This window comes from Panthera pardus, unplaced genomic scaffold, assembly GCF_024362965.1.
Source record: "Panthera pardus isolate Hobbes unplaced genomic scaffold, ASM2436296v1 HiC_scaffold_6, whole genome shotgun sequence".
Classification (NCBI taxonomy): domain Eukaryota; kingdom Metazoa; phylum Chordata; class Mammalia; order Carnivora; family Felidae; genus Panthera; species Panthera pardus.
Genome location: NW_026526991.1, coordinates 62,992,460 through 63,000,213, shown reverse-complemented (window position 1 = coordinate 63,000,213; position 7,754 = coordinate 62,992,460). Strand labels below are relative to the sequence as shown.

The 7,754-nt window shown below is 57.9% G+C and overlaps 1 protein-coding gene across 1 annotated transcript; it reads right to left on the bottom strand.

The window, feature by feature from the left end:
- Positions 1–727: 727 nt before the first annotated feature.
- LOC109249146 (keratin, type II cuticular Hb1-like) lies at positions 728–6,735 on the bottom strand. The gene is made up of 9 exons (XM_019419442.2): positions 6,090–6,735; positions 5,140–5,348; positions 4,449–4,509; positions 3,391–3,486; positions 2,975–3,139; positions 2,578–2,703; positions 2,104–2,324; positions 1,922–1,953; positions 728–1,436 (listed from the first exon to the last, which is right to left on the bottom strand). The coding sequence occupies exons 1-9, from the start codon at positions 6,648–6,650 to the stop codon at positions 1,261–1,263; spliced, it is 1,647 nt and encodes a 548-aa protein (XP_019274987.2). The 5' UTR covers positions 6,651–6,735; the 3' UTR covers positions 728–1,260.
- Positions 6,736–7,754: the final 1,019 nt, after the last annotated feature.

The window sequence follows — 7,754 nt, the reverse complement described above, 5'->3', positions numbered from 1 at the left end:
TAGGAGTCCCAGAATCTGGACCCCCTGGCAGGAGGCTCTGTGCCTGGGCGGTGGCTTGTGTGTGTATCTGGCTCCCTGGTGGGGGGAGGGGCATCTGTGTGTCAGCTGCTCCATAAGAGCATCTCTGTGTCTGGGGTCGGGGGTCTGTGTGTCTGTACACATGTGGGGGTGTTTTTAGGGTCTATGGGGATATCTGTTCCTGCAACAGCACATATGATGGATGGTGGGGAGGGGGTAGTGGGGAGGTCTCTTGTGTCTAGGACACCTGGGGGGTGATGGCGGTGTATATGGGGGGGCTATCAAGAGAGTGTTGGTTTCTGGGGGAGGAGGAGTCTATATTCGATGCCACGGTCAGGAATTTTCATATATTGAGGTGGGGGTGGGACAGGGAGTGGGGGAAGTGGACTGTTGGTGTCCCGCCGTGAGTGATAAGGTGCCCTCCTACAGGTGTCAGGAGAGCCGGGCCCTGCCCCTCCTGGCTGTCTCCTCCTGGTTGCCTTTCTCTCCCTTTGCTTCCAGCTCTTTCTCACGCTGTCTGGGTATTTGGGGCTAACGGCCAGCCCTCTGCAGCCTTCAGGAAGTGTGAATGTGGCACTCGGGCAGGGTGCCTCCCAGATAGTCCTCTTTCCCCTTTGGCTGTGAACAGCTTCTCCGTCAGCCTCTGAGGGGCCCAAACCGGGCTGGACGTCCCCATGTGTAGGCACAGACAGGAGCTTTTCTGAGAGCATTATGTATGATCCATGAGCTTTATTGGCAATGTGGACACTAAGCACGAAGGGGAGGGAGCCCAGGCGGCCGCCAAGAGATGTCCTTGTGAAGCCGAGGCCTCAGTCACTGCCAGGGTTTGGAAGGCAGGGGAGGCCCAGTGGAATAGAGGCACGTCCACAGCCCAGGGGACCTGGGACCAATCTGTGCCTTAGAAGCCACAGGTTTTTGTGCCAGGCCAGCTCCCAGAGCAGCCCGAGCAGGTCAGGATTGGCTCCCTGCCTAAGGCTGCTTGGAAGGCAGGCATTTAGACTCCTGGGGCCAGCTGGGCAGGGAGGCCGGCCCTCTCCGGAAGGAATCCGCCCCCCTCCCCAAGAGCAAGAGCGAAGGAGGGGGAGAAGGCGGAGAAGTTGCAAGAAGATAAGGTTGCAGGGTGGACGGGTCAGGCCCGCAGGTTCTCCAAGCCCTTCCGCTTCAAGCCCCAGGGCTAGGGCTGCTCCGGGACCCGCCGCTGGAGGTAGGGGTGAGAGCCGAGTATTTACACGGCGGGAGGCGCTACGCGAACCGCACCAAGGAGCTGCCGCTGCACTTCTGGCCGCAGGGCGCGCACATTCCGGTGCTCACCGCCAGGTTCCCGCTGCAGGGGGCGCTGCACGCGCTGCCGGTCACTGGCCGCGAGCCGGACACGCAGAGGTCCCCGCAGACGACCCCGCCCCGGGAGCTGCTGACGCCTGCGGGAGGAGAGAAGGGCTTAGTCCCTGTGCGAGGTCTACTGGCTCTTGCTCAGAGCGCCCCCCTTCATTTCTATTCCTCTCTTCCCCCCTTCTCCCCAACACCTTCACCCCTGGGCACTCTTTCCTGCATTCAGGCTGCAAGTGTCCTTGATAAACCGTGCTCCCAGGCCCTCCCTGTGGGCAGAAATAGTTTTTTAACTCATAATCATTCACTGCCACACTCCCTCCTTCCTTTCAGGGTTTCAAACTATGGCCTGTGTTGGCCTCCTATATTTGTAAATAAAGTTTTATCGGAAGCAAGCCATATGTACTCCTTAGGTATTGCTTATGGCTGTAGCCGCTTTCACATTGCAGTGACAGAGTCCAGGAGTTGAGACAGAGTCTGGATGGCTCACAAGCCTTAATATCTGGCCCTTGAAGAAAAAGTTTGCCCAGAGGAACCCCAAGCCCTCAGTTCAGAACCCACAGCGTAGATTACTTACAGACATTTATAGCACCAACGCCTTCACACAACCTTGTGGGGAGAGCAGAGACAAAAATTAGTTCTGACCCCCACATAATCTGGATGCAAATTAGATGCAAATGATATGCAAATATGTTCCTGGCTCAAAGCACAGTGTGGGGGAGACTGAAGACATATTCTCCCCACGGGTGTGGTTCTCACCTCTGCTCCTCGCCCTCCAGCAGCCGCCTGTAGGTGGCGATCTCGATGTCCAGGCCCAGCTTGGAGTTCATCACCTCCTGGTACTCCTTGACCAGGCAGGCCATGTCCTGCTTGGCCTTCTGCAGGGCGGCCTCCAGCTCGGCCAGCTTGCAGCGGGCGTCGCTCAGGGCCGCCTCGCCCTGCTGCTCAGCCTGGGTCACCGCGGTCTCCAGCTTGGTGTTCTGGAGCCCAGGAGAGAACAGAATGGGTTATGGTCCTGGGTGTCTCGGTCCATTTCCCTCATGTGTCCAGTCTCTCCCCTCCCCCAGCTGGGGACACCCCAAGAACAGGCCTCTCCCCTTCATTAATGGAGTCCCCCTGAGGGACCACAACCAGGGACATGAGCCATGCAAATGGGCTGGATCATGAATGGTGAGAGCCAGTCGGGGCACACACTGCCTGTGTGGCCCTGGGGAGGCCCCAGGCGACCCGTACCTGACACTTGGCATTCTCGACCTCGGCGGTCAGCCTCTGGATCATGCGGTTCAGCTCGTTGATCTCCTCCTTGGTGCGGCGCAGGGTCTCCCCGTGCCGGATCACCGTGGCCTTCATCTCCTCGCACTGGGGGGGGGGGGGGGAAGCAGAGGTGCTCCTGAGCTCAGGATGCAGTTTCCCTCCCATTCAGACACCACAGATGGTCGGGAGGTTGTACAGTGCTCAGCCTGTGCAACTATACATGGCAGCCCTGCCCAGCGATTATAACTTGAGAGCTGTGTGGCATTCTGTTACTATCCCACGGGATCAGAAACTCCAGAAAAAGAGGCCTTCTTAATAAATACTTGGCTTCCCTCGTGCTGCCATGTCTAAGAGACAGGTGTCCTGTGCCCCTCACCTTGCTGCGGTACCAGGACTCGGCCTCAGCCCGGCTGCGGCTGGCGATGTCGTCGTACTGAGCCTTGATCTCGGCCACAATGCAGTCCATGTTCAGGTCCCGGCTGTTGTCCATCTTGACGATGACCGAGGTGTCTGAGATGTGGGCATGGAGAACGCGGATCTCCTGCAGATGGTGGGGAACCTGTTTACACCACAGCCTCACCCACCACAGTGTGGACCCAGTCATCTCAGCCCTTACCTGGTCTCCACCCCAGTTCCCACTACAGCCTCATGGACTGCAGCCCCCTTGCCCCAGCCCAAATCCCTGGCCAACCCCCCCTCCCCCGACTGCCCAGGGATCCCTGGTCAGTCCCAAGCCCCAGCCCCCTCTTCTAGGCTGGCTGCTTCTTTTCCATTTGGACCACGGCCCCTCACCTCCTCATACAGGCGCCGCAGGAAGTTGATCTCCTCAGTCAGGGCCTCTGCGTTGGCCTCCAGGTCTGACTTGCGGAGGTAGGCACAGTCCACGTCCTGAAGGGGAGAGGGTGTCAAAGGAGTCTTACTGGAAAGGCAACACAGGGCTTCCCCCCCGCTGCCCCCCGCTCCCAGGAGGGCACCCCATCAGGCTGGACAAACTCCCTGGAGACCTTCCTTAGCTGCTCATCCTAGTGCCTCGTATCATGGCCTTGTTGAAGTCCTTTCTACAGTCAGAGGGCTCAGAAGCAGGTTTGGGGAAGGGAGTGGGATTATGAGGTTTCCAGGCACTTTCTCCGCTACCTACCCAAAAGAAAACTCCAGAATCCACACCTTGCATTATCACTGAAACTTAGGCTCTGCAGCAAAATGGGTCGGCTCTAATGATGCCCCAGCCCTTTCTGCCCTGACACCTCATGGAAAGAAATCTAGATCTGTGGTCAGAAGAAGAGGTCTTAGGGATCAATTCTGCCTCTTCCAAGCCAGGGCAACTCAGGGTAAGACCCTTGACCTCTGTGCCTCACTTTCCTCACAGCAACCCTTGCCTTCCTCCTATGGAGGTGGTTGCAAGGACCTGGTGGGAGTCCACATGATGGCATTTGTGGCGAATCAAGTCTAAGAGGTGAGGGACGATACACCGTTCACGCCAGCACTTCACAGCTGTTGGCGGCCTCAGGATGTGGCCATCCCCTAGCATTGGTGTGCTCTTTCATCCACAGTATTTAGCAATGCCTGCTCTCTGGCAGGCACAGGGCAGAAAGATGCGGGAAGCCATCGGCCAGATGGGGGTTACCTCCGATGGAGGAATAGGGTGCCCTGCTTGAAGCAGGCAGTGTATGTACTCCAATGTCCGGGGCCACCTGGGGAGTGCTGGGGTGCTGGGGGGGGGAAGGAAATAGGGGAGGGGTTGCGCTAGGCGATTCTGGGGGAGTCGCTCAGCCTCTCTGAATTCCTGAGTGCTCCCTCCTGCCTCTGCCCTGCTTTCTGAGTTGTGGGACAAGTATTCTGGAGTCACTCGCCTTCTTCAGGGCCACAAATTCATTCTCGGCGGTGGCCCTTAGTGCCACCTCCTCTTCATACCTGGAGACAAAGGGCACAAGTTTCAGTGGCCAGAACTTTAATAGTCTGGGCTTTGAAGAGGGGGGAAAAAAAGAGAGAATGAAGGCCCAGACAAACATATTCCAGGAACTGGATCTTTTGGAGGTAGTCACAGAATCACAGAGTGTTGGACTAGAAGGGATCTGTCCATCCCATTCTTTGGGGCTCTCAATCCACTCCGTCACCCAATGCTCTTCCTGTTTTAGGGACTCTCATTCCTGATGTGGGCGCACGCGTGCAGTTTTGTAGGCTTTCTCTCTGTTTCTGGGCTGTAACTCCCGGCGGGGGTGGGGGCAGGAACCCCACACTAGTTCTGGTTCCCCCCCTTGCCTCCCCGCTCAGGGCCTAACACAGCACCTGCAGCATCGAGTAGATGTCAATAAACGTTTGTTGAATTAAGGAAATAAACCCACGCTGATGAGGTAGCTGGAGCCCCTCCCAGTCTCTCCGGGGTTTAAACTCCCAACCGGGAAAAGAAAAGTCTCCCTCATCAGGCTCCCGGTCACTGTCTTCTTCCTACTGGAAAGTTCCTCTGGTGCTGTAGCCCAAATCTATCCTGCTCTGACTTCATCCCATTTCGTTTCTTGAGACTATCCTCCGGGCCGCACTCACTTCTTCTTGTAGCCCTCCAGCACCTCCTGCACGTGGTTGAGCTCCGAGGCCAGCCTCCCGCTGTCGGCCTCCACGCACTCGGCCTCCCGCCTCAGCGTCTCGATGTAGCCCTCGAACAGGGGCTCCAGGTTGCTCTCGCAGCACTTGCGGTTCTGGTAGAACTGCCACTTGGTCTCCAGAAGCTTGTTCTGCTGCTCCAGGAAGCGCACCTGCATTCAGGGTGTGGGGAGGGGTCAGACGGCTCTTGGTGTCCCGAAGCCAATTTGGGGTGGGGCTGGGGTGATTGCTTTAGGGGCAAACTCCCAACCCCGGAGCTCAGCAGAGCTTGGCAGAGATGGGCAGTGGGAGACAAGGTGACTCCTGGATTTCCCTCCTGTGATCTCTGTCTGGATTTTCTCACTCAGGGATGGGAGCAAGGGGCTGGGCAAGGTCAGCGTCTGCTCTCAGGTAAAGGGAGTTCTCCAGACCTGGTGAGTCCAGGTGGCATGTGTATTCTGGAGGCAGGTAGAGGTCTCCGGTTGGCCTCTGGCTCCCCCTGTCTCAGTGCCCAGCCTGAGTGCTGAGCATGGGTGGGCTACAGGAAGGGTGTGATCAAGGACAGCCACCCACTGGCTCACCCTGCGGGCCTCTTCCTATTTCTTGTGTCCATTTTGGTGTCTGTGTGTGTGCATGTTCTGCCCTCTTCCTCTGACAGGCCAGTTCCAAGCCTGTCCTTGTGTCTCCGTGGGGACCTGCCTGTCTGGACAGAGGTTGCGTATAATGGCAACACTATCAAATCAGGAGCCTCCGCTCTGTATCCTGATGTCCTTGGTCCTCATGTGGCCTGGGTGTGTGTCCATTTCGTCCATGAGAGCGGGAGCTCACCTGGACCTCCTGTCTCCTGCCCCTGACTGTCTTCAGCCTAGCCCAGGAATCGAGGGCTCCGGAAGGGTGTGATCAAGGACACCCACCTTGTCGATGAAGGCAGCGAACCTGCTGTTGAGACACTTGATCTGCTCCTTCTCCTCGTGCTTCACGCACTGCGCATTGGGGTCGATCTCCAGGTTGAGGGGCGTGAGGAGGCTCTCGTTGACGGACACGCTGGTGATGCAGGGCGGGCTGGGACCGCACACGCCGCCGGAGCGGTAGCCGAAGGTGCGGCCGCAGGAGCCGGCGCGGAAGCCGCCGCAGACGCTGTGGCTTCCGAAGCCGCCGGTGAGGCCGCGGTAGCAGGAGATGCCGCGGTAGGGGGCGGCGGTGATGCAGCAGCGGCCGGGCCGGGGCCCGCAGGCCGAGGCGCAGCTGAAGGCGCGGACCCCGCAGGGGGCGGCGAGGCCGTTGGAGAGGCAGGACATGGTGCGGCGGTGGCGGCGGCGGCGGGTGGCTGGAGCCTGGGGCCCGCGCTGCGCCTTATATCGCGGCCCACTGGGCCGGCGGGAGCGCGCGGCCAACGCGTTTACGAGCTTGGAGGTCGGCCCGCGCGCCTCGTCGAGGCGGGAATCAAAGCGGGCCGGGCCGCCGGCCGCCTCCATAAAACGGCTTCACCTCCCGCCCGAGCTTTATGGGGCCGGGAAACGCCTGGTCACCTTTGCGGGCCGTGCGCCGCGGCCTCGGGGCGCCCCCCTCTGCGCCCCTCGGCTGGGACTGGGTCCCGGAGGCGCTGGATCTTCACGGGCTCCATTCCGGGGCTGGTGGGGGAGCGAGTATGTGCGTCGAAGGGGAGGGGTCTCTGAAGCCGGTCTTACAGATTCTTGTCATGACTTTGGACAAGTGAATAACCTTTCGGAGCCTCAGTTTCCTCTTGTGCGAGTTAGGAGTAATAAATAGTACCCATCTGCAAGCTCTTGGGAGGACCTAAGGAGGTAATGGACAGGAAAGCGTTTAGGGCCCTACCTAGCACTTAATAAGAGCTCCATAAATGTTTGTTTATTTGCTTGTTCTGTTTATTCTACCATTGTTATTTTGCCATTCATCCTATGTCCCTTTGGGCAAAAACTTTCCCTTCTCTGTTGCTCAGAACTCAGCTCATGGCTCCTTTCCTAGTAAGTGTGGGGCCCCCACTCCCTAGTCCCCCACATTGCTTCCTGTACCCCTCTCCACTCTCCTGGGGGTCGGTTCAGGCAGTTGCATTAAAGGAGTGCCTCCAGTGTGTGAGGGCTTTTATGATGCATTTTTTTATCTTTACCCTCGGGCATCCTTCCAAGGTCAGTATTATTGTGCCCATTTACCTGATTGGGAAGGTGAGCTCAGAGTGGTCCAGTGGCTTAAGGTCAAGCGCAGAAAGCTCTATGGAGGAGGGGATTCAGAATCTGAAAGGAGGCTTCCAGCCCTCCTCCATGCCAGCCCCTCGGAGGTCTGAGTCTTTGGGGGCTCAGTGAGGGTTGCGTTCTTCTCCTAGGAGGGAGCCCAGGCTTCTAGGCTTTGGGCTCTTAGAAAAATAGGCCCAATCCAAAACCTTCCCCTCAACTGGGGCTTGGTCATGGCCACCAATTCTAGAAAGCCATAGCCCATTATAATGGAAGTTAATTATATGTCCAATTATGAGCAGGGGAAACTAGAATGTGAACTCAGCAGGCAGCATTAAAGAAAAGCATGCAAATCATCCTTAGCTTCCTTTGCTTTTAAATATAAGTTGT